At 43.2% G+C, this 25,233-nt stretch overlaps 1 protein-coding gene across 1 annotated transcript in view; it reads right to left on the bottom strand.

Moving 5' to 3' along the window:
- The window catches only part of CHN1 (chimerin 1), a 33,465-nt gene extending 8,335 nt beyond the window's left edge, over positions 1-25,130 (bottom strand). Inside the window, exons 1-2 of the mRNA XM_009332587.1 lie at positions 24,807-25,130; positions 10,680-10,764 (exon numbers count right to left, since the gene is read on the bottom strand). Of these exons, the coding sequence (XP_009330862.1) occupies positions 10,680-10,764; positions 24,807-25,058 (337 nt within the window). The 5' untranslated portion in view covers positions 25,059-25,130. The remainder of the gene's footprint in view (positions 1-10,679; positions 10,765-24,806) is intronic.
- Positions 25,131-25,233: the final 103 nt, after the last annotated feature.

Genomic DNA, 25,233 nt, shown 5'->3' with positions numbered 1-25,233 from the left:
CTGATTTTGCCAATACTTGTATTTTCATTAATGCCCCATAAATTACTTGACTTTGTTCTTTCCAAAACAGTAAACCCCAGAATTCATTGCTAAGTTTAACTTCCACTAAGTCAGCTGCAGCCTGATGCTAAAAGCACTTTGTTTACTTAACAGGCCTGTAAAGCAAACAGCTTTGTCACTTAGAATCCTCTGTAAAACATCCAATCTCTGGTTGCAATTAAAGTTCGGCACATCACCTTCAATCAGTCAAAACTTGCACAGATCCCGATCCAGATGAAATGGCTGATTAAAATTCTCTTTAGCTATTTCTGTGCAGGAGCGACTCCCTTCCTTGCTAGGAGCGGTTAGCATGCAAGACAGGGAGCTGCGAATGCTGAATTTCCCACCTGGTTGTGATTTTGTGTTGCGAACCCCACCTTGGGCAAAGCCATGCAAGGCAACACCTGGCCCCCTGCAAACAAGCAGTACCGCCGGGGGTACCACGGGGGCCCACCCTGGTCAGCCTCCGTCGCTTGCCCTGACCCCCAGCCCTCTCCTGGGCTCGCCCCAGAAGCTGCTCGTCACAGCTGGCTGTCCTGGAGCCCCAGGTGGTGGCAGGCTCAACCGCTGTCCCTCCAGGCATGGAGAAGTTCAGTTTGGTCACTCGGGTTCCTTCAGTGTTTGCTCAGTTGCCTCATTCATGACAGAGAGGAAATAGTAATAGCCAAAGCACTTGCCTTCCCCTGACCGTTTATTTAAAACCCGCATTTAATCAAGTACTTTAAGACCCCTAGTTGGAAGGTGCATGACCACACAACCTCTTCATGCACAGCACCTACCCCACCCGTGGTTCTGGGGTGTGCAACGAAGAAACTCTGAGCACGCCAGCCAGTGCAGGCAAGGGGAGCTCCACCTACGCTTTAAATATCTATCACCAGCGCTACATTTTGTCTGAACTCTTGAGAAATGAGGTGCCTCTGTGCTTTAAATAGGGAACCCAAATTCATTGGAAACATGTGGCCTGAATCCCGTAGCGTCTCAGTGCTTCGGCTGTAACATGGGAAGGGGAAACCGTTCTTGCCTCCTCTGGGTCTTGTAGAAACAGATTTGTTAAATGTTTGTCGAAATACAGAAGAGAAATTACTCATCTTTGGTGTAAGGTTTGAATAATAAGACCAATGGCTACACTTTTAACAACGAGAAGACAAAATACCGAATAGGTGCTATTAAGCAAGTACCATCCATGCTGCTTTGAGAATAATGATGAAGTTGTGGAGTAAAAATAATAAGTAGTCAAATAATCAGTGGCAACATCTTAATGAGCACACAGAAGGGAAGCAAAGTAAGACCACATAGGAAATCTTAATTTTTTATTTCCTTTATTTTGAAACCCTAACCTTGCAATAATAGTATTTACGAATGCAAATATAATTATTATACATAGAATTCCTACAATTGCTGCAATAAGCACCTGTTCCAACATGCGCAAAACGGCCTAGTACGTCTGTCAAAAATGACGTCTACAAGACTGGAATGGCAGCGTCTCGCTCATGAGGACTCACTAGCCATTTCGTGAGTGCAAATTAGCTGCTTCACACAGACAGCAATACACCTCAGAGTTATGTTTCTGAGAATCCAAAGATAATTAAGACTAAAATATACAAAAAAAGGCAAAACATGCTTCCAAGTATCTCATACTTGACTTAAAACAATTATTGTGTTCACTGAGATCATCCTAATTACATTTATATACAAGAAAGTTTCATTTCATTAAAATATGTAACTTACAGAGATGTTTTCAATGTGAAAACCTTGCTTCTGAAAATAATTGTGTTATTGCTAATCCCATAGATTCAAATGGGCTTTGGATCTGACCTCATTAATACCAGAATAATAACTACAAAAGCAAAACTCAATTTTCCTCCTCTCTCGTTTGTTCTTCCTTTGCATTTGATTAGACTTTATGCAGCAGCCCACTGCTTAAGGGCTTACAAACACTCCTGAGAAACATTTAAAACCTAGAAATATTTCAGATACTTAATGCTTAGAAAATGCATGAGCACTAGGTTCAATATTATTGGGCTGTGTGGTATCCTCCTAACAATCAAGGCTCTTTACCTCTTAAGTAAGCGTAGGACATCACCTCCCTTTAGCAATTCTGCATCAGTATATACTTCCAGAAGATTTCAGTGATTTTGCAACAGAAAAATTGTATTTTTTCCAATAAAGAAGCTGAAACTCACCAGTGCTGTGCTTCCTACCAGGTGGGCCCCTCTCCTGAGCTAACAGTACTTGTTAGTTAGCTAACACATGACACAGCCATGTCTCAATCACTGGTCTCTGGTTTAGTTGATAACCAGAGCCACGCATGGATGAAGGATGACCACCTGGCTTGCTAACTCCAACAAGGTAAAAGGCACACGGGCAGGAGGTCAGCGCTCCTCTCCACTGAGCGCTGGGAATGTGCCAACCTTCTACTCCATACTCCGCTTACTTGTTAGTACTAAAAGACAGGAATTATGCTGCAAATTGCATATTATTAAATAAAAATGCTTTCTGTTCTCATTGCAGATACTTCATGAAAGCTTCAAAACCTATTATTTCAGAATCAACTAGGAAGGAACAAGAAAGCCAAGTCCTGAATCTCTGCGCGCTGCCACGTGGTGAAGCTTTAGGACTGCTTGCCTTGTTCACGCATGAGCTTCATGATTTGGCTGGGTTCATTAAGACCAAGAGGATTCATTTGATTTCAAATTTAGGGTCTATTTACTTTTGGTTATATCAAAATAAATCCAGAATAGCTAAGTTGGTGTTAGCAGCTTTACTCCGGATCTAAAGGAGCCTTACCCATTTCTTACAGAAGTTCATCAGAGCTCATCTGCTGGCTGGCTATACAAATTAGAGAGGAGCTAAAGAAAAATCCCCCTAAAGCACCGTATCTGCTGATAAATCCTATAATAATACAGGACAGATTTAGAAGATGCAGTCATGAACCCTTGCAGGTCAATAGGAAAACTTCTGCTGACTTCAGTTAATCAGAATTTCATCTTATACAGAGATGATTTGTCAGGACTAGAACGGTGAGTCACGCATACTATTCCTTTTTACAGTGCTATCAAACTGTGGCCACCTTTCAAATATACCAGATGTGACCAAAAAAAAAATGCAGTCATAAATTCAAGAGTTTATAGGAAGTTTGGAAATTTAGGAAAAAGAGTAATTTTAGATGACAGGTTTAAAATTCTGTGATAAGCTGCCCTGACTTTAATAGCATATTGATCTAGGAGTTCAGGTGGGCTGTGACATTACTTCTATGAGAGCTATTAAATTTAAAACAAGTTTGACAATACTTTCCTATGATACCTAGAAAAAGGCTTGGTAATGTTTTAGAAACAGCTAATACTGATGTTAGTCCACTGGGCTGAAAGAACAAATAACATGTTCATATTAATGCATGAGCAGAGCCAAAAGATGTATGTACGTTAATACTGCCCCATGAGCACACATTACAAATATTTGCGGAGACTAAAGTATACTTAGCTGTCGCTTTTTGTTATACTGCTGATTTGATTTTAGTCAGTTTTAGATTTCCTTTGGTTTACGATTTACTGGCTAACATGGCTGCTGATCACGCTCCATTGGAACGATACCGTATGCTACATACATCACTCTAATTATATTTTTGAATTCTCCCAAAGAAAATTTATGCATTTTGTCACTCTGAGGAGCAGCTTTAAGAGCTAAAAGGTAGATTTACATTATCTGCGAAAAGTTCTGGAAGACTCTTCAGAGGTTTACGGTAAGCGTGGGAGGGCGGGAAGCGCAGCGCTGGGGCGCTGGCACCGCGCGTTGCCTTGGGCAGGTCCACTGTGGTACCTGCCAGACAGGATAACACCGCCGCCTTTGGTAAGCTGACCTACGAAGACGACGGGTTCTACACAAGCACAAAGTATTGGCATCGTTACTTTTGCAAGGGTGAAAAGGTTAGAAAGGAATTTGCTCTCATAAATCAATCATGAGCTAGTAGGTTTCCTTTAATAATTTAATGCTCTTTTCTGTAGCAGAAGCAGCAATGTTTTCTATTCCCTCAGATGCAGTGTGTGCAAACAAGCACGTGAACGTAGCAACCCCAGTGGCCCCGCATGCTGCACTTTGTGCTTCCAAGCCCGGGGGCAGGGGGGGTGCCGTGAAGGTCGCCTTCTCTCTCCTCCTTGGCAGAGCTGTTCCAGCCCTGGTGGCAACGCTGGAGCTCCTACACTGCCTTAGGTACATGCCATTTGTTAATGTGCAATGCACATCTGGAAGCAACCTTGGTCCCACCCGAGTCTTAAGCCACTTTACTAAGCAGCACCATGGCAAAAATTGCTTCCAAACGTATGTGTGTGCTCCCCCAAACCTGCTATCATCCGTACTACTACATCATGCACTACAGGGTGTATTATTCTTTAGGAAGGAATTTCTAGGGGGCAGCTAGTTACTTGGCAACAAAATTACCTAATACCACAGAAAAATGAGGGCTTATGAAATAAAAAGAAAAAAGCGCATCCAACAACCCTTATCCCAAATCAAAAGAATACATATGTCTGCGCCTCCAAAAGCTGGCTGGAAAACACAGGTGAAATGTTCTTTCAGCAGAACACGTTTGGTGGCGATGGTTTGATTTTATGGAAGTTCTGAAACATCACAGACAGTTTGTTCAAAAACTTCCCTGGCTTCCTGCCCCGACACCTGCCTACCTCCTCAACAGCTCCCCTGATGGGCCGCTGGCTCGCTCAAGGCTACCAGGTCTGTGTGGGCTTGGAGATAAAGCTGCTTTTAGGACGTACAGCTTCAAGAATATATAGCTCCAGAATAGCTTCCCCATGGGAACGGCTCTGAAGCAAGGCTCCACTGCCTGATTAGCATTTCAAAATTCTGGAGCTCATTCTTTGCATGACCACCACCAGATCCTGAGCTGGCGGAACAGCCTGTCAGGCAGCGCGCATTTCCTCCAACAGCATCACCACCTGCCCAAGGTGGGCAGGGACTGTCCTCCAAACAGTCCCCTATCCACAGCCCTGACCCCTGTGGCTTTGCTTTGCTCTTGTTCCCTTTTTGGGCTGACTGTCCATGCCCTACACGGTCAGGGAAACCAGCAGAATCTGGATACACATCTCAGAAGAAACTTGGATGTCTTTTTAAGGTACAGGTGTGGGCAGAATGGGACCTTATCATGACCGAGGCATGCAAAATACCTTGAGAGTGGGCACCACGATGAGCACACCTTGCCTCCCCCTTTGCTGAGTTACTGTCACAAGAGCATCAGTCGTTCTTCCAGGCACTAAAAGCGCGAGCATTGTGCCTGCACAACTAATGCCTGAGGATGGGCAGGCTCCTTTGTGGTCTCCTTCATCCTTACACACCAGTGGAGCAACACAGGGCTGTCCAACACAAGGGATGGGATAGCAAAGCAAAACAGAACAGCACAGGAAATGGGGCAGTTGTACATTTTTCAGTTGCTGGAGAAGGAAATGGATGAAATGGGGAAATTAAACACTTAAGCAGTAATTCACAAAACAATCCTGCTTTGAGACTGTACTTTAACTTTTCTGAAAATGAACTCCTGGGGCTTACTGTGGTCAGGGCTGGCAGCAATATTGCTTGGGCTTAGCCAGTGGCAGCTGATTGCCCCCACGCTGACAGTTCAGCTGCAAGTTCATTTCCATCAGTTCTTCAGAGAGAAGTTACCTACTCCAAGGGAAACAAAAGATAGGCAACTGCTACATGGGTGGCAGGCTGAGACAGTTCAGAGCAAATCTATCAAGGCAGCAGAAATGGTGCTTCATGTACAGCCTCAGAGAGTGGTGCTGCCTGGTGTTAAACGGAGCAGCCCAAAACGCTACCAAAAGCGCCTAGCGAAATACAGTCAAAAAAATTATCTTTCCTTTAAGATAAGCTAATTAACGCTCTTAAACCAGCCTGTTCCAAAAAATCTTCTGATTAAATCACATTCCTTAAGAACAACAAGCAAAAGCGTACAGAGGAAGGAGCAGATTATACAGTAACTTGAACAGTTCTTATGGGCTGGGGAAGGGGACAGGACACACGCAGCAGCTTGACAAGTCTACTAGTCTGCTTGTCTACAAGTCTACTCAGATAGTGCACGAACGGCATCATTAATGCCATGCTCTAGTCTCTGATCACACACACTATTCTCCATTAATGCTACCAGGTGTTATGTGTTGGTGTCATTCAGAAAATTAACTCCCTGGTGCTTATCTGCAAATTTTCTTTGGATATTGTTTCTCTCCTGAACACATTCTGCACAATGGGATGAGCCCTCTGAGCGCAGGGGAGCCTTGCATAGGAGGACTGTAATTGAGAATACTTTTTTTTAAGTTCATGCATTGGATTTTGAGCTGGGGTAAACTCTTAGGTCTTCATTAGCTTCTGCTGAGCTTCAGTGTTTACACAAGCTGGTGGCATTGTAATTTCAAACACTTCTTCAGTCATTTCTACTTATGGCAAAAGCCTGCAGGAAAGCACACTGGAAATGCAGCATGCTGTCAGAAAAGGCAAATTCCTTGCATACAGGTGACTCTTCATCTCACAAAAATTTTACGGGCCTGTGGCTAGGATGCAAAAATTGGAAGCACGACCCTCTGAGGCAGTAGGGCAGATGTCTATTATAAGGATTCACTCTAAGGAAGCAAATCTGTTTTTAAAGAAGTTTGACGGTTGGACTCAATGATCTTAGAGGTCTTTTCCAATCTTAATGATTCTATGATTCTATAAGTTGATGAAATAAAGATCAAATTTCACAGAATAAAATTTAAGAAAAAATAAATTATTCCTGTTTTGCTCTGGATATACCACTAGCAGAAGTCAGTCTAGGTCCACCAATTCATTTCCTACAGGATCCAAATCCTGGACATCACCCTAGGTCTTAATTTTGTAAGACAATAAAGTCTTCCCATGTTTGGTGGCTTGCATTAATCCTGAAACCTTTGTAGTCAAGATGACAGACAACATCTTACTTCAACCACCCTTCAGGTGGCAAACACGGTGCCTACATTTACCTCTCGTCTTTATGGAAGGGAAAAGATGTACTCATCCTTCTTTGTCTCCCATAAAATCTGAACAAGGATAGGCTAGGGAGAATCCATCTTCCAGGGGTTAGTCATACATGAGTGTACCTGACAAGATACTGAACACACTCAAGGCTGTATTTTGGTGGAGAGGGACACATTCAGTGATGCCAGACTGCACCAAAGCATGAGTCAAGGCAGTTCAAGTTGCTAAGGCATCCTCGCTGGTTGCTACGGCATGTGTACTGTTATGAATGTTTGGTTCTGGTTTATTATTTTTCAAAGGATTAGCTTGTTTGTGTAACAAAAACTAATCTATCAGCCATTAGAAATAAATTCCACTTTTTCCTCCTGCTCCTCCTCCTCTTTTCTGAAATGGATGACATTTATCTTTGTTGTCCAGTCTTGGACTGTCCCACACTTATCTTCTTGCATGTTTTTGTGCTTCTGCAGAGCAGAGAATTTAAAATGGCTGAGAGTAGCCCATGCAGTAATCCATTTGTATTTGTTAAACTTATCACTTCTGTACAGCAAACAGAGTCCTCTTGAGATGTGCAACTGTTTGGTATAAAAAGCAAACGCTTTAAAAATTATAAAATTACATATGATCAGTGCAGTTTTGCTCATAAGTATTTTCAATAAAATGATTATACAGACCACAAAACAGATTTTGTGGATTTCCCTGGAGTGGCATTGAGCCCCATTTGAATGCAAGTGGGCTGCCTCCTGCTAAAAGCTGTAATTTTTTTTGAAGTACAAACCTACTCTGAAAAGCAATGGCCTCATGTGGCTCCTTGTTTCCTGTGCCTCATTGTTTCCATATTAAAATGGCTCAGTTCAGAAGCAAAATGATCACTTAAAAAAAAACAAACCAAAAAACACTAAGACCTTCCCCCCATATCTGTGCACCTCTGCCTCGCCTCCAATGTGCCTAGATCTCTACAGCTTCTGGCTCTGATGGCTTGTACAACCTCAGCTGGCAGCAGCAGGGGGACGCTGCTGCAGATGAGGCACAGAAAGAAACTGAGAAGCTCAACTGTTTGGATGAAACAACACAGGACTAAAACAAATTAAAAAATCCAGCCAAATGAACCCTCACCAAACAAACAACATTCAAATCCCACAACGCAGGCTAAGCCATGCCAATGAGCCAGCCCTCTTCCACTGATTTGCAATAAGACAAAACAAAACCCAAAGCAAAAAATCCTACCGTGAATAGCTGTTTTTTACCTAGCTCCCATTTTTGTTCTTGCTGATGTCCTGTACATCCCTCCACCACAGCAGCTCCAGCTCCTCTGCTGCCTGAGGACGTGGACCCTTAGTTTAAGTCAGCGCAAGGCAGACTGGGGAACTGCTGAGCCTGTCCTGCCACGTCCACCTCCATGGGGCTCTGCCTGGAGTCCCTCTCCTCTAGCCAGCTGCTGATTTCTATGAAATTTATGAGAATAAACCTATCTGGGAAGCCCCTAGTTTTGTGTCAGCTATCACTGAGGTTGGCTGGTGGCTAAATGCTAGCCTTGCGGCAAGGGGAGGACAAGCGAGGTGGGTCGGCTGCAACCCATGCCCTTGGGAAAGCCCGACCCTGCTGCTCCTCAACCCCAAGCAAGCCATGCAGGACACAGTGTGGCAACCACACCTGCCAAGCTGAGGAAGCGCTGCTTGGCAGCCTCACCACTGCACAGCTCCTCACCTGCTCCTCCTTGCAGCCCGGCTGACGATGCTGCACGGCAGCAGCTCGCCTGGTTGTGCCCAACCACCCTGAGTGTGCCCCGAGAAACCTCAGCCTCCCCCTGCCCCAACCCCTCGCTGATGCTTCAGCAAGCAAGTGCAGTCGTACAATGTGGGATTTTAAAATATAAATAAGATCATCGGAATTACTGGAAGCTACCGACACCAATATGAAACCTTACACAAGACAGAAAGCCCTAATTATAGTTTCTGAACCTATGAAGTCATCTAATACACATATGTTCCTCTACACTGCAAGGAGGAAAAAAAGAAGACATGCAGTACTTATTACCATCCCCATAAGGAGGAAAGAAAACCAGACTTTGGAAGTTATTGCAAACTCATAATTTAGAAAAATCTGCATAAAATCAGAAAATCAGCTCTACTGTAGTTACAAAAAAAAAAAAAAAAAGGGCAGTACAAAAACATAAGCACTTTGGGTTTTATTCTAAAAGCAATTATTATCTGTTCATTCCACAGTGCCATGTAGCATTGCGAGCCTTCATACTCTTAGTTTGTATTGATTTTCTGGATCAAAGCTACTTAACATACATCTGAAAATACGTGGTATTTCTCCTAAATGCCAAAACTGAGGAATCTGCTTCACGCAAGGAAGGAAGATGGCACACTTACTGACTCACGTGTCATCAAAAAATGAATACTGTAATCAGAAAACAATTCAAGAACAAAATCAGGCTTCCTCTTTCTCTTCTACACTGTACACCCTATGCAAAATCAACAGCAGTAAAAAGTACTAACAATCTTCATTCATAAGCGAGGGACATGGCTGCAACCCTCAATACTTAGTAGGGGGAAAATACTGAGAAAGAAAACAACATTTTTACATAATCGTTACTTAAAACAGAGCTGCACTCTCTAATACATCTTGGACAGTGCAGAGTCTATTGGTAACGACAGGATATTGCATTCAAATAATTATGGGGGAAGGATTTTTAAGTATTTCAATCACATTTGGCTATAAATTTTTACATTATTTTGCAGTTCTGTGATAAAAAGCCCTTTTATTTGCTTGAGACAAGATTTCAGAAAGCTTTAGACAGAGCAGATTTTCTTAAATTAGCTTGAAAATTCAGTTTCCAGGGCAACATACGCAGGTCTTCATACATCAACATTTCTTTGCACCATTTTTATAAATGTGGTTGCCTGCTAGAATGTCATAAAATACTTTTTAAATACAGTAAACTATTTTGATCACTTTGATCCTTTTTGCCTTTGAAAAAAGCTGACTGTCCTTTCTTTTCAGAAGACTCATATCAATAAAACTGTCAAATTGTTTTACTTCAGAGAGCCTTTATCCCAGAAATGCCTGCAGTGACACCCATGCATGCAATACATTTCTACCAGCACCTGAGTGTTTATGTAACATTTCAGTACGCACCCCTTATTCATCATCCCTTTTCTTACTTCTAAGTTTGCAAGTAGGAGACACGATTTAGGGACTATGGCACACTGGGAGCCTGCTGGCTTATAGGTAAAATTAACCTGAATGCCTGTTTCACAGCAGCAGTGTGAAATTTGCTGATCGCCCACATTGCACATCGAGACCCTCAGTGAGTTTCTCACACCTACCAATACATAAAAGTGTTATAAAAGAAACAACGCATCTATCTATTTTCTCCTCCACTCTGAAAGGGGGAAAAAAATAAATCCCTTAATTATCATTTCCCCTCAGTGAGCGCTTTAGAGGTGCTCTGCATCACTGCAGTGATGTTAGTGAAACAGGTACCTGAAACCATCAGCAGCAGAGTGGACAGGTTTCCTTCTTCGATTCTAACAGGGGTCAGATCAGACCCTTGCCATGCGGCGTTATGGTGGAGCAGGCAGCACATTAAATAGTTACAACATTAGGACTGTCTTAGGAAAAGACGACTGAATGACTGTTACCTGCACATTTTACTCCCTGAGCAATGAGGCCCCACATGAAGTTGGCACAGTATTCACACCAGTGCGGGCCCCTGAACGTGTGCACCTGGAAGACAGTAGCAGAAAGGAAAATTACAGAAAATAACCCAACTATTTCACAGACATCAATATCAATGTGTCTAAACAAGGCCGAATTCCTCTTCTTTGAAGGCACCACACGCGGTTGCTGGAAGCTTCCTTTTATCACCGCAGGCAAGGAAGAAAGAAACGTAAGAAAGATTTAACTGCCAAGGCTCTTGCAGACTGATGGGAAACAGGAGCTCTCTACCCCGAGCCGTCCGGAGCAGCAGAACCCAGTCTGGGGGTTCTGCTCCCAGACCACGTGGGGCAGAGGAGCAATGGCAGGTCTCCGCCCTTCTCCCGCCTCTCAGCATCCCTCCATCTGGGCAGGATTTTAGCCACGAGGTGAGGCTTTTGCAGCGACCATGCAAGACTTCACCTCTCAATTTAAAATGCCTTCTGCTTTGCCCTCCCCTCCATAAGGTAGTGTGAAATGTGTAGGGGGCTGCAAGATTTCGCCTCGGGCAGAGGGAGTCCTGCCAGGCAAAAATACCAGTGCTACACAGAAATACTGCAAACGCACTTAGGGGCTTTCCAGTTTAGAATAACTCTAAGAGGAAATTATTCTCTTCAGACTAATGCTACATATTGAAAATCCAAACGAATCCAGTAAATGGAAACAAGAATCCACTGAACCAGGAAAAAAAATTCAAAGCTAGGGAAGAAAAAAACCAATGCTGCTTTCAATCCCGGCTCACATGCTTGTTACAAATCCTGCAGCCACCATTAGCTGCTTCTGATTTTATTCTGATAAAGTTCCTGCTGTAGGAAACCACAGGATTCTTTGCAGAGAAAGTCATTACTCCTTTAGCCAGCGTAAAAGGCTTCGAGCCTCTACATAGAATAGACAGGCTGACAAAAAAAATCAGTAAATGGTGATCGTAAAGAAATGAAATTTGTAGTGAAGTGTAATAAAAATGCTTTAGGCTTAAGTCACTTGGCTCTCCAGAGTTACTGAGCAGGTATCAGAGCAGGCAGTAACCTCACGCACGTGCACTGCCCAGTCGGATCAGCGTGGAGCCGGAGAGAGAAGGAGCTGGTTGAAACGCGCGTGCCTGACATCCACACAGGGCCCTGGTTATAAATAGCAAAACGCGAAGTGGCCTGAGGGAGGTGGCGAGCATCCCCTGCACCGCTGATTGAACTAGCAGCTGGATCCCGGGTGACACTTACCTCAAACAAGTGACAACCCAGAGCAGCACCCAGCAGCTCAGACCACGTTTCAGTTTTGGCTATGGGAAGGTCTGCAGCCTCCTGGGCGCCTGCTGCCCAGGAAGGAAGCAATAAGGTAGGTTGCTGCATTAGTCTGGAAAGTTACTCTTGAATTCACCAAGTAATTCACATGTGCGTCTGTGCTAAGCTAGGCTTATAACCGCCTCTAGCCCTACGCTGCTGAGCATTTCTGGAGGAAGTGTAATGGTGCGAAGCGTCATGTTCTCCCAGCGCTGGCGTGGGCTGCCTCCCCCCAGCCATGCTAGGCGCCATCCGCACCCACTCCCACGCACCTTTTGAAGGTGCGATGTGCTCCACGAGCCCCCTCCCTACAGCTCCAGCTGACTTCTACAAAGCAAATGATGACAAGACTGTCGGCAGCTGTAATCTCCATTTTCTTTATTCCTCTCACCACAAAGAGATTTTTCACACCTTCCTCTCCATTACCCACCTGCACTACCCACATCCTCTTGGCTTTCTTCCTCAGCCTTGTGTTTTTTTCCAGGTCTTTGGCAGCTTTCCCTTCCCAGAAGCAGCACATTCTAATATCCTCAAGCAAAATGCTGTGCTTTAATGCCTGCAGGACTAACAGAACTTTTTCAGGAGGAAAAAAAAGCTTCCTTTCAGTCACCATCTTTTTTTTTTGTCAAAGGAACATTCCCCCCAAAATGCTTATTTAAAATATTTGTCAAAATTTCTGTTGAGGAAAACTGGAAAAAAAAAAATTCAAAAGTTTGAGCAAAAAAAAATCTTTTTTCAGAATCCTTCTTGGTTTTATTAGAGATTTTTTTTTTTTTAAAGTATTTCTGATTGTAAAGGAGTGAGAATTTTGTCTTGTTCGTTGAAATGCTGACATTTTAACTTTTTTCTTTAGGCAGACCAAGAACAAATTCTGACACATTAATATTTCTTGCTAAATAAAAAGAACGATGCTATCCTATGCTTCTCCACTTGCTGATTTCAATTCATCAAATTCACTCAACGTGCCATTTGCTGAAGTGTTTCTAATGCTTTGCCCGGATTGTGGGGTCCTATCCTGGCCTCTTCAGGGCCGTCTCCAGTGCTGATACTCACCAAACCTCAGGTGCCCAATCTCTAACTGGCTGTTGTTTTAGTGGTGAACATCCCTCCCTCTTGGCATCTTGCTCCCTACCGTGGTCTGCACCTTTCCACCTCCTCCTGACTTTCCCTAGGAACTCTTCTGCAGGGTCTACCACATCCCAAATCTGCCACTCCAATCTTTTGCCTCCCTTCATTTTTGTTTTATTATTATGAATTTTTTTTATGAGCTCAGTTTCCGTTATGTTTCTAGTAACAATTATCCACCTAGACACAAAAAAAAATTACCTTTCTACTACAGCCAGTTCCCCTGACATTATCCTGGCTCTCAGCTCACCCCTCAGAGAAGTTTACATGACTCATCAACTTAAAAATGACAAGGACAAAACAGACTTTCCTCTTCCCTACCACAATGAATGTATTGGTCACCCTTCACAAGATCAAGATTGATTTTGCCCTTCAGGATCATTGTCTCAGCATCACTAGCACTGTTCTCTCGTCCCATGCATCCAGGCTTCATCCAAATACTGAAATGCTGTTCTGCATCATCAGTTAAGAAATTAACTTCTCTGTTATTAGATTTATCCAGAGCCTGCTCAGCTTTACACTGCCGCATCCAAATTACTCTTTCTTATCTGTTATTCTGATTGCAAACTCAAAACAAATTAAAAGCTAAGGGTAGGTTTTTCTATGTTCCATAATGCTCTACCTCGCTTCGTCCTTTATCTGACATGCAATAGGGAGGTTCTCTGGCAACATTAATTAGGAGGCCCAAAGGCCACAATGTCCTTCCGTCCCCGGTGCACGCAACCCTGCAGGATGAGCTCTGAAGCCTCTTCTGGGGTTTCTAAGCAGTGCTGTCCTTTCCCAGGGCTCAGTGGTGCCGGAGTGTTAATCTTCCCACTACCATGGAGCAGAACTGGACGTCTAACCCTGCGCTGGTCTGAATACACACCATTTCTGGAAATGAAATCAGACACAGTAAGCGATGCCAGAAAATAGCAAAAAATTGGTCTTCTGAGGTCAAACAGCCTCTAATCCTGTTCCATCCTGCAGAGTGGGACCTGGCAGCATGCTAAAAAGAAACACGTTTGCATCCCTTTGCTAGTTCAAGAGCCAGCACCTGCAAACAATACGGCATTTATTACATGACACTGTTCAATATAGCATTCTGATTTTTATGTTTAATTACCCATTCTAAAAATCTGCCAGGCGACTTGCTTGTTTTCAAAACTAAAACATGCTTTCCATAAAAATTTCTGAAAACACACCCAGCAGAATCCCAGAGATCCTGACTTAAATTACAAGGGGTTTCTTTCCCCTTATAAAAAGAGCATCTGCCACATGCAGATTTTACTGTCTTATAAAATGTGAGAGAGCAGGATTGCCAACTGTGGCTTTATATCTCCCAACCCTTCCATTCTCACTCCCGCCCCAAAAATCTTCTTCTCTCTCTTTCCATAAGGCTTCAACTGCGAGTGATTTTTTAAGAATGTGGAAAATGGGTGAGCGGGAGAGCAAGATAAACTGGTTTTAATCTTAATTTGTAAAATACCAGGGGAAATATTCAATTTAAAAGAAAAATCTAGATAATTTTAAAGGAAAATACCTGCTTCAAAAACTAGATAAAATCCTATTATTAAGCTGTCCTGCAAGTCTGAGGTAAGAGGAGAGCCTCACGTTGGCCTTACACCTAGATGTTTCTATTTTGAACTCTTCCGCAACATCAGCAAGGTATAATAAACATTTAACTACTGTGATCTTACGTAGGAGGACAGTTTTTTGCTTAGGCTTGAAAGACATTTTCTTTACACAGGGAAAAATAGCTTAACTCCTGTGATTAGTAAGTGTTACAGAATTCAATTTATTTTTGTTTTGCATTTCATTAAAATATTTCTTAGAAAAAGAGACAGAGTTTTAGGAGAACCAAATAAAAAATGAGCTGGTGGCTCTGACAACAGATTATACCACAAGCCGTGAACTCCTCAAGCAGAGCTCCCACCATTATTTCTCAGGCTCTATAAAGGTCACTGTTGAAGTTAGTTACCCATGTATCTCGTAACTCCACTTATTTTTTACGCTTTTGGTTTTTACTAGGCAGTTGTTCAGCTAGCCTTGACTGCTATCTGAAAACCAAGAATGAGCCAGCAGATAATTAGTATTCGTAACTGGGAGACTTACATTATATCACTTGTCAAGGCAGGGAGGAAGAGAATGAGGAAATATCAGCAAAGTGCTGTGCGAACATAATGTGAAAGAACATGATGGATCAGCAGAGCTTTAGCAAAGCCACTCCCGGGAAGAAAGCAAGACTGGATCTGACAAACTATGGATATGCAAAATCAACATCAAACACAGAAAACAAAAGTCTTTGTGACAGTGTACAAAAAAGCCTTCCCTGTTGAGAGGCTGCTGCCATGGTCTCCCTGAACGCCCGCTCCATCAGGACCCCTGCTCCTTACAAGGCAGCGTAGCCTCTTCCATGGCCCTCCATGCTGAACTGCTGGTGAGAATAATAGGTTTTGGAAAATCCAGGCACTACCACCTGTGTTGGGATGAAATACATCAACTTGAAAAAGGATGCAAAAAACCATTGCTGATCTACCCTCTCGTGCTACCAGAGTCCTACGCTCTGGGTAGAAGCCTTGTTGATGCTCGGGGAGGAGACCAAGCCGACTGGGGACTGAGTAAATGGCACACATCCAGCATTTGTACCACATGGCGCTCCAAAGGTACAGTTCTGCTGGCTATATTGTCTTTCAAACAAATTCCCAAGGATGACGGGACACTGCTGATGAAGGCTGTCAGCTCAGTGGTCCTAGCTGATTTGCAATTCCATCAACTGAATTCTGCCTGTTGGGACTCCACCAAGCTTTTAATTGGATATGGGAGACATCGTAAGTCTCAATTAAAACGATGAACTCAGACTGTATTATTAATGTCTGTCTTCCCTGTCACAGATGATTTTATCAGGCACTGAGCATACCCATGTTTGAGCGCACCAAACAGGCATGCCCTTTTCATCCACCTCTGGTCCAGGCAGAGGTTGCCTGGATGTGAAGGCTGCAGAAGAGATATCAGTGAGAAAGTCAATCAACTCAACTATCAGTTTGGGCAATGCTTCAATTTAATCATTGCATATATTACGATGATTAGACAGTGCCTCTAAAACAAGGGTCTCAAGCACTCCCAATATTCCAGTACATGATATTCCTCCTGTGAGGCAAATATTGCTGCTGCTGAGTAATCTGAGAAGCGAAAAGACTGCCATGACAACCCACATGGCAGGGCCGTATCTGCAAGATAATTGCTTTCATGCAAAGGTGTAACAGAAGTGACAGTAACTGAGACCATTGGAACATACCTTCTCCAAAAAGAGAGCTGACTTTGCCTAGACCAGCTGGGGTGTTAACGTGGGGAGCCAGTCTGGGACCACCCTAATGACTTTGTCCAGTAGCTCTTGAGAGGAGAGACGCTGGCTGAACGCCGCATGGTTCAGAGCGTGGCGTATAAATAGCATCATTATTGCCAGTGGGTACACTGACACAAATGGTGAGCAGGCAAACCTTCCCCCAGGTCCTCACCCACTCGGAGCCAGAAGCGCTGTCATGTCTTGTTTACCTTCTGGTTTGCGCTGATCATGTCAGCAGAGATGGGAACAACTGGAAATTGCGGTTAGGTAGTGCTCTACGAGAGCCAAAGCAAAAAACTGGAGAGTAGCAGGTTGTTGGCTTTTTTTGCTCGTAAATTCAAAGAAAATGGCCACCTTTCTTTCAGGATGGAATAGCAGATTTTCTTTAAATTGATATCTAGAAACTGGAACATTGTCCGTTTTATTCCAGGCCCAAGCTACTTGATACCTGTGTCCATGCAAAAAATTCTGAAACTAGAGGTGACAATTGAATAAAATCTTTGGAATTAAAATTGTATCTATATACATATTATATACGCTATATGTAATGATGTAAATAGACTATAAAACCCTAAGAGATTCCTAATGAAACACTTTTGCAATGATGCTAAGGCTAATTTGGAGGAAAAGCTGTTGATGATGAGAGAGCACGACATGCGCTACGTGCTCCTTGAGGCAAACTCCCAGTCCTCCCCAGCAGAGCATTTCTAAGCTTCACCACAGACATGAGCTGGTCCGTTCTTGGGGCTGACCACATGGAAGGCTCACAGGATCCACACCTGGGGACTAATAAAACTACTGGTGTGGTGGGAAGAAATTACAGCTTCAGTGAATTAAGGATTTAGAAGAAAGGCTTTTTTTTTAAAGAGCTAAAGCTTGAATTCGGGGACTAGCACTAAGAAACCAGAAAGGGTTAAATAATATTGTGCTATTTGGAATCTGCTTTGGAAAAGCCCTGGCTTTTCCAAAAAAGTGAAAAAGTAAAAGTAACATTAAATAAATACCTTAGGAGACTAAAATCCATCAATGCCTAAAAGCTTTTCCGGCTTGAACTGTCTTATAATACACTATGAGTTTCAGAAGCAACAACATAGAGCTGACAAGATCTTCTCAGAAGTTTTGTGGAAGTTTTTCTCCAGTTTTGTTCTCCAGATATTTTCCCCGCCTTTGAACATTTTTTTCCCCTCAAGTACGAGGAGTCTAAAAAAAACATCAAATTTCCTGAGGTTTTCTTATCTGTGAGAACGTGCAGAGACTCTCCCTGGGGACTGTGCTAGAGGCACCCAGCTCTCTTTCTGAATATTCATTTGAGTGCAGTGACTCACTTAAAGATGTTTTGAAAATATGTTCAGTGCCAGGTCTGTACCTAACAAAAAATCAGCATCCTCTTTTCAGCAGAGCTAGACCAATTTACCCCAAATCGGCATCTGCCCCAGTTTTCAGAAGATCAGAAACAGAAACGAGTTCAAGTTAGAAGTCACAGAAAAATGGCTCTGCTTAATATAGTAAGAGTTTGTTACAGTTTTTGGTCTTTTTGCAGCATTTCTTCTCCACTTTCCATCTCCCTGCTTCCCAGTGTTTAAGCACTGCTTTGCTGAGCAGCTCTTCTTAGAATAATAAGATCTGGCATGGAAGTGATTTGCTATGACATTTTACACTAGCAAAGCACCTAGCACAGATGCAATTACACCGGTAAAATCCAGGCCAGGGCCAGGTTAGCTTACTTGTTTCAAAGAAGCAGTACAAATTTCACCAGCAGAGTAACTCTTGTTAAAATCAGCAGTCTCTCCATTAAAGTGATGCTTGAGTCTGTTTATACTGGCAAAGCCTTTCCAGTAGAGACTGGTCCTCACCTGAGCCTTCACTTTTTGTGCACATTTAAGGCTATATTCTACCCCCAGTTATTTCTGGAAAAACACATTGTCTCTGCTCTGGAGCTCCCCGTTTGGCCTTTCAAATGGGTCACCCTCAAAGAGAAAGCCAGGATGTTGCTTCAGCCGAGGAGGGAGATGAGGAATCTCAACAAACAAGACTCATCAGCATCTCTGCTGACTTGGCTTAAGCAACCGTGGAAAAACATCTCTCCTCTCTGGAAGAAGTGTTGGCTTGAAAGGGAATTATGTTCTGAATGTTCACCAATTCACAAAGCAGCCTTGCAACTGTTATTTATTACAATTAATTGACTGTGCCGCCTCAGGCATTAGTAAGATAGTGACTAAGAAACAGCATGACAGTACCAAATACTGCACAGAAAGATAGCAAAAAATAGTCTTCTGGAGACATATCTATTTTGTGAAAAGCAAGAGAGAAATGAGACAATATCCTAGTGAAAATGATGCATGGAAACACAGTTTCAGTCCAGCTCTGACAGGCACGGACACCTTCTTGCTTCAGTGAAGCACCACAGCACTCATCTAGGCAGAAGAGTGGTTTTATGCCTTGGACTATTGGCAGTTACGAAACACCTGCAGAGTGCTCTGCTGGCTCAAGTCATCAGGAACCAGAGGTGTCTGAAGGAATACCCATAACCAGCCAAGGGAGCTAAGAATTCCCCAGGGCTCATGAGTCACACAAGCTGGAGGGGAGTAAAGACCTTTAAGGTGTTTTGTCCAGGCTTATTTTAAATTTGCCAAGTGAAGGGAAGGTTATTGCACTAACAAGTTTCCCTACCCAGGAGGTTTCTTACTGTTAATCTCAAATTTTCCCTTTCCTCTTTCTTTTACACTATCATGAGGGGATTGAGTGCTCCCTCAGTACGTTTGCAGACGACACCAAGTTGGGCGGGAGTGTTGATCTGCTCAAGGGTAGGAAGGCTCTGCAGAGGGACCTGGACAGGCTGGATCGATGGGCCGAGGCCAACTGTATGAGATTCAACAAGGCCAAGTGCCGGGTCCTGCCCTTTGGCCACAACAACCCCATGCAGCGCTACAGGCTTGGGGAAGAGTGGCTGGAAAGCTGCCTGGTGGAAAAGGACCTGGGGGTGTTGGTCAACAGCCGGCTGAACATGAGCCGGCAGTGTGCCCAGGCGGCCAAGAAGGCCAACGGCATCCTGGCCTGTATCAGAAATAGTGTGGCCAGCAGGAGTAGGGAAGTGATCGTGCCCCTCTACTCAGCACTGGTGAGGCCGCCCCTCGAATACTGTGTTCAGTTTTGGGCCCCTCACTACAAGAAGGATGTTGAGATGTTGGAACGTGTCCAGAGAAGGGCAACGAGGCTGGTGAGGGGTCTGGAGAACAAGTATTATGAGGAGCGGCTGAGGGAGCTGGGGTTGTTTAGCCTGGAGAAAAGGAGGCTGAGGGGAGACCTCATCGCTCTCTACAACTCCCTGAAAGGAGGTTGTAGCGAGGTGGGTGTCGGTCTCTTCTCCCAAGTAACTGGCGATAGGACGAGAGGAAATGGCCTCAAGTTGCGCCAGGGGAGGTTTAGATTGGACATGAGGAAAAATGTCTTTACTGAAAGAGTGGTTAAACATTGGAGCAGGCTGCCCAGGGAAGTGGTTGAGTCACCATCCCTGGGGGGATTTAAAAGTCGTGTAGATGAGGCGCTTAGGGACATGGTTTAGTGGGCATGGTGGTGTTGGGTTGGCGGTTGGACTCGATGATCTTAGAGGTCTTTTCCAACCTTAATGATTCTATGATTCTATCCCGTAACTCCCAGCTAATGGTCCTCTTCCATGACTGCCCTCCTTGCCATTAACATTTTTCAAGCATAGTTTTACTGTTTTCTCCAACCCCACACAAACAGCAGGCAAAGGAGCGAGGTCAGTGCCCAAGTCCAAAGCATGGCACCAGGTGGGGAGGAGGTGCAGAAGATGTTCCGTGTCACTTAGGGATGGACTCAGGGCAGAAGGTACCTCATTAGGCATATCTTTTTTTTTAACAGCAAAAAACTACAGGATGTAGGGGGGCGATGGAGAGATGAGGAGATGCGAAGAGGTCCGGAGGACTGAGCAAGGGGAATCCTGTGTGTTTAGCACCCTAACAAAAACTTTCTCACTGGAGAGAGAAGAGATGGGGTATCCTTAAACCCAACTTGGATTCCCCTGCTGTGTAAGTCCTCTGGTCTAAAGCCCACCTTCACACATCTCAACCCAGAGCTCCCCCCAGTCCTCCTCTCAACAACCAACCCGGAATGTTTCAATCCACATGGCACCTTGCCAGAGGCCCCCTTTCCCCTCAAATTTCAGGTTCCTGTTGTTGCCTGAAGCTCCTCCTTCACCTGCCTGCCCAGGAGGTGTCCAGCTGCTTCCTCCCCTTAAAATTATTGAATGTATCAGATATCAGCTAGGTAAGGAATTGTATTTTAATTTACAAGCTATCACAGTTGCTGCATTTTGGGGACAAGATAAGCAAATATGAGATTTATAAGGGATAGAAAAAAGCACTCTTATTGGTAGAGTCCAGCTGTAGAATAAATTTATGGGAACAATTAGGTATAAATCTACTCTGTCCATTTCTATGAAGTGTTACAGAACTTTCCCCTATGATAAAGCTTCTTTTTGTAAGAAAATAACACCACTGGCTTTAGCTATGCTCCTTGTCAGCACTTCAAAGAGCACCCCACAGACCCCTCAGAGCTTCCAAATAGAAGATGCTTTTGTTCATCTACATTGGGTGGAAGAACGAACTTGATATCCATCACACACACACATGTCCATGTAGAGACGTGTGTACCAGAGCGTGTGGGGAGATTTCTCCCCCATAATGGGTAAGAAACTGAAAAAGAGGAAAAGCCTTTCTGTGAAAGAACGTGGGGCTGAAATTTTGAAGACGGTGAAGTGACTGTCCTGATTCGGTCTGATGATTCATTTTACAAGAGATCTCATTCAGTGTGCTGGATTTCAGAAAAGCAGAGTATACGGAGGGAAAGCAAAAGAAATCAAATATGCAAACAGACAGACCCAATCAAGCCACACTCACAGTCCTAGCTCACCTTCAAGTTCCATTATTCAATTAGAGCTAAATAAAATGCTGTGTCAAACAACGTACATCTCTTTTAGCTGATATTTTTGAATAGAAAATGAATCTTTTATTATTAGATTTAGAGGAGAACACAGAAATATTAATTTAAAACTTTTTACAAATTAGACAAAGCCCAAATATGCTTAAAAAAATAGAATATTTTTAATATCTAGCTCTCATGCTGAGGAATAGGCATTAAAAACTCAGTCAGATCTGACATTTATAAATCATCATCCCTTTCTTTACTTATGGAAATTAATTTAAGATAATTCAGCCACTCTGTATTTGCATTTGAGATGTGCTCATGAGAGACCAGACCTCTGCAGTCAGGAGAATATTACGGAGCTGGAGGAGATCATTACCGGCCAGCTCTGCCCACAGAGCTCCCTGTCACCCCGGCTAGCCAGCCTGCTCACTTCAGGCAGGAGACAACTCGCATTCCAGCAGATTTAAATAAGATTAAAACCTTTCAAAAACCCAGCTGTGTCAGCACTCCTAGCAGAACTGTCTTTACATTCTTCTTTCAAAGAACCCTCGGAGCAAAACACATATTAACGGATTTATTCAGGAGACCTCTTGATGATTTAAGAGTTAAAAGCAGCTTTTGCGTTCACCTCTTCCCTAGACATCTGTACTCCTGTGAGGACCATCACTACACTGCTTCTCTGCCACTGTGTGCCTCTACCTGAGCTTTGCTGGAGGCAACGAAGTCTGAGGGTCCAAACTCCACCTGCGTCCGCACCTACCCACCCCACAGGGACAGGAGGTGCAGGGGTGGAGGGGGAACTGAGGTCTCCTAACCTGTGGCCAAGCCTCTCGGGCATTTGCTAACCCCAGCCCACCTCCGGAGAAGCTGCTGCTGTCTTCTTCCCTTCTCCAAGACAACAGCGCTAGTTGTTGTGCGTTAATGATTCTCCACTTCTCCTCCCTCTGCTGGGATGTTACAGCATTTCCAGTATAAAAGGGTCTCTGAGACCCCTTCGTTCCTGTGACTTGTGATGTGACTGATCAAAGCAGCAGCCGGGAAAGGGTGAGGGGTCCCTATCTGTTGCCTCGTGCCTGCATAGCGCAGAGAAGATTAGCCGCAGAAGTACAAAGTAGCATGCATCCTCCTTTTTGCTGGTGGAGCCTCTGGGGACAGCAATCACTGTTGGTTAGCGGAACTACATAAATTTATTTCCTTTCTAGGTTGTTTTTTCTTGTTTTGTTCAAAAGTCTAGGTTCAAGCCTCTGGGACTGACATTTGCTTCCTTCCCACATGGGTGGCACATTTGCTGCTTGGCAGGCAACTAGGAGACTTCTGCAGACATTTTAAATGATGACGTCTATACATGTGAGAAGAAAAATTTGACAGATGCAAGGAACGATAAAAGAGAGAAGTGCATGAGCTAACGATGGCCGTTCATTTCAGATCCATAACACAATAATTATGAAGGGCTTATGGTTATTTTTTTTAAAATGGGACAGTGGCCACATTTAGAGCTTGTGAACGCCAGCAGCATTCCTTCAGCGGGTAGGCTGGCTGCTGCACACCCTCTAAGGGGCAAGGGGTTTGTTCCCTTCTACTTTTTTATAGCAAAAATTATCTGTGTAAGATGACTCCATTTCACTGACTTGAGAAAAGAGTTACTTCTCAAGGTATATTTTTCTGGCAACTGTACGTATAAAGGAACTACAGTACAACTATTATAAAGAAAACAACCTGTGTGGAAAGTTTGTGCTGTAGCTATGATCTTGGATCAGACACACAGTTTGTTTTTCAAAAAAGGTGGAAAACTCACAGCTTCGAAACTTTCCAGAAACAGTTTCTAGAAGAAAAACAAATAAACAAACCCAAACGAATGAAAATCAGGTTATTGGATTATTTTCAGAACAGATGTGTTTCAGGCTGTTAAAGGAAAGCAACTAAAGAATACAGATGTGCGCAAAATTAAATACGTATTATCCTACATACACTGTTGTGCATGGAAAATTGCTATCTGCTGGCATCTGCAAGAATTATCTTCAAACTCTTAAGGAACAAATATAAGTTGCAAGACATTTCAGATCTCTTGGACACCTCAGGAGCCTGTGAAAAAATGCTCTGCATTTAACTGACAGCCAGAAGGATTATTTTATGCCAAGCGTTCATAGTAAACACTTTTTTATATAACATTTTGTAAGTGGTTTTCAAACTCGTGCTTTATTGAAGAACTCAAGTCAAACAAAGCATCCTGATCATATAAAGTTTCCAATTTTAGTGATTATCTGAACTCAAAAGCCAGAAGGTGGTTTAAATAAAATCAGATGGACGATAGGTAAATATACATATGTGCACGCACATGTACATTCACACATGCACATGCGTGTGATGGAAATAAAAACTGAAAATAAGAGACAATTAACAGATGCTTGTATCATCAGATGCCTGTGTTATATTAATGATTTCCCCTTCTCCTAAAATAAATAAAAGCAAAAGCTACACGGGGGGAAAAAACACATATTAAGGATAAAATCGGGGCTTCAGGTACTATATATGAAGTTTGTACCATCATCTACAGGAATTCAGTATAACATCAATTCACTTAGTCTTGCAAATAAAGACTGCCTATTATGCAATGCATTTGACCGCCAAAAGGTTAAATTACTAAATCCTTTCTGGACACTTATTACAGATTTAGACACAAAACATGCATATGTTGTATTGACATGTGTCTCTCTTGCCAAAGAGCATCATTTATTTAAAATAATTAAAACAATAATTAGAAGCTACATAGAAAACTAAGTAAATTTTATTAAAACACAAGGTAGTTGCTAATGCCAGCAGCTCCAAGAGCCCCATGGTATAAGCCATGCTGCTTTCAACACACTCAATTCATTAACACAGGAGAAAAGCCAGAAACTAAGGGAAATGAAGACCATCTGCTCCATCCAGATGCAGTAGAACATGCTTCTTACCTCCAAAGCTATTTACCAGCGACAAACTGAGATAAGATCAGTTAATCCTCTAATCACAGATCTAAAAGATTTTTCGGCACCATATAATCGTAAGTAAAACTGAACTACATTCATTTGAATTGAAAGAAAATTTTCCCAGTTTTTCTCACCTTTAGCATCTCTCGGTATAAAACAATTCTAAATAAAAGAAATAACCTAGATATGGCAAATATTACTGAAACAAGTATATTTGCTGCACACAAGCAGTCAACAACAAAACCCTCGTTCTTTTGCCGATACATTCTAAAGATGTCTAACTGATTTAACCGGCAATGAGATTGAATTGAAGCATTTAAGTTCCCAGGAAGTCGTCGTTTGCACGTTATTTCCTTGCAATGCTGGACCCATTTTAAAATAAAAACTATAGCCCCTGTGCTTTAAAAACAAGTAAGTAGCACAATTTCTTACCTTGAAGTTATGAATCTTCTCGTATTTTGGAATATGTTCATTTTCTTTCAGAGTTGCTCTTCTGACAAGTGATGTCAACTGTGAATAAGCAAAGAGTTTAAGAGGTTGCCAGATTGTCACAGATGACTTCTGAGTACCCAGTTTCATCCCCAAGGCTGCTATCAATAAATCTTGTTGACGGCTCTCCTGCTTCGAGCTGTGCACCGCAGACCTATGCGCCTTGTGCCCTGACCAGGACTCTTTGGATGGCATTTTGGAGCTGACGGGAAGGAGGAGCGGCCCCCCGGACCGATCTGCGCCCTGCGTGTATCAGACTCGGTCTGAAAAACCGAAAAGGACCATTTCGGGAACCTAAACTGCTCGGAAGGGCGGCGTGGCCATGGCAGGGCACTTGTTCACCGCGCGGCTAACCCAGCGAGGCGGGCTC

This window comes from Pygoscelis adeliae, unplaced genomic scaffold (assembly GCF_000699105.1).
Source record: "Pygoscelis adeliae isolate BGI_AS28 unplaced genomic scaffold, ASM69910v1 Scaffold160, whole genome shotgun sequence".
Classification (NCBI taxonomy): Eukaryota; Metazoa; Chordata; class Aves; order Sphenisciformes; family Spheniscidae; genus Pygoscelis; species Pygoscelis adeliae.
The sequence above is the reverse complement of the archived record's forward strand: the minus strand, read 5'-3'. Positions and strand labels throughout refer to the sequence as shown.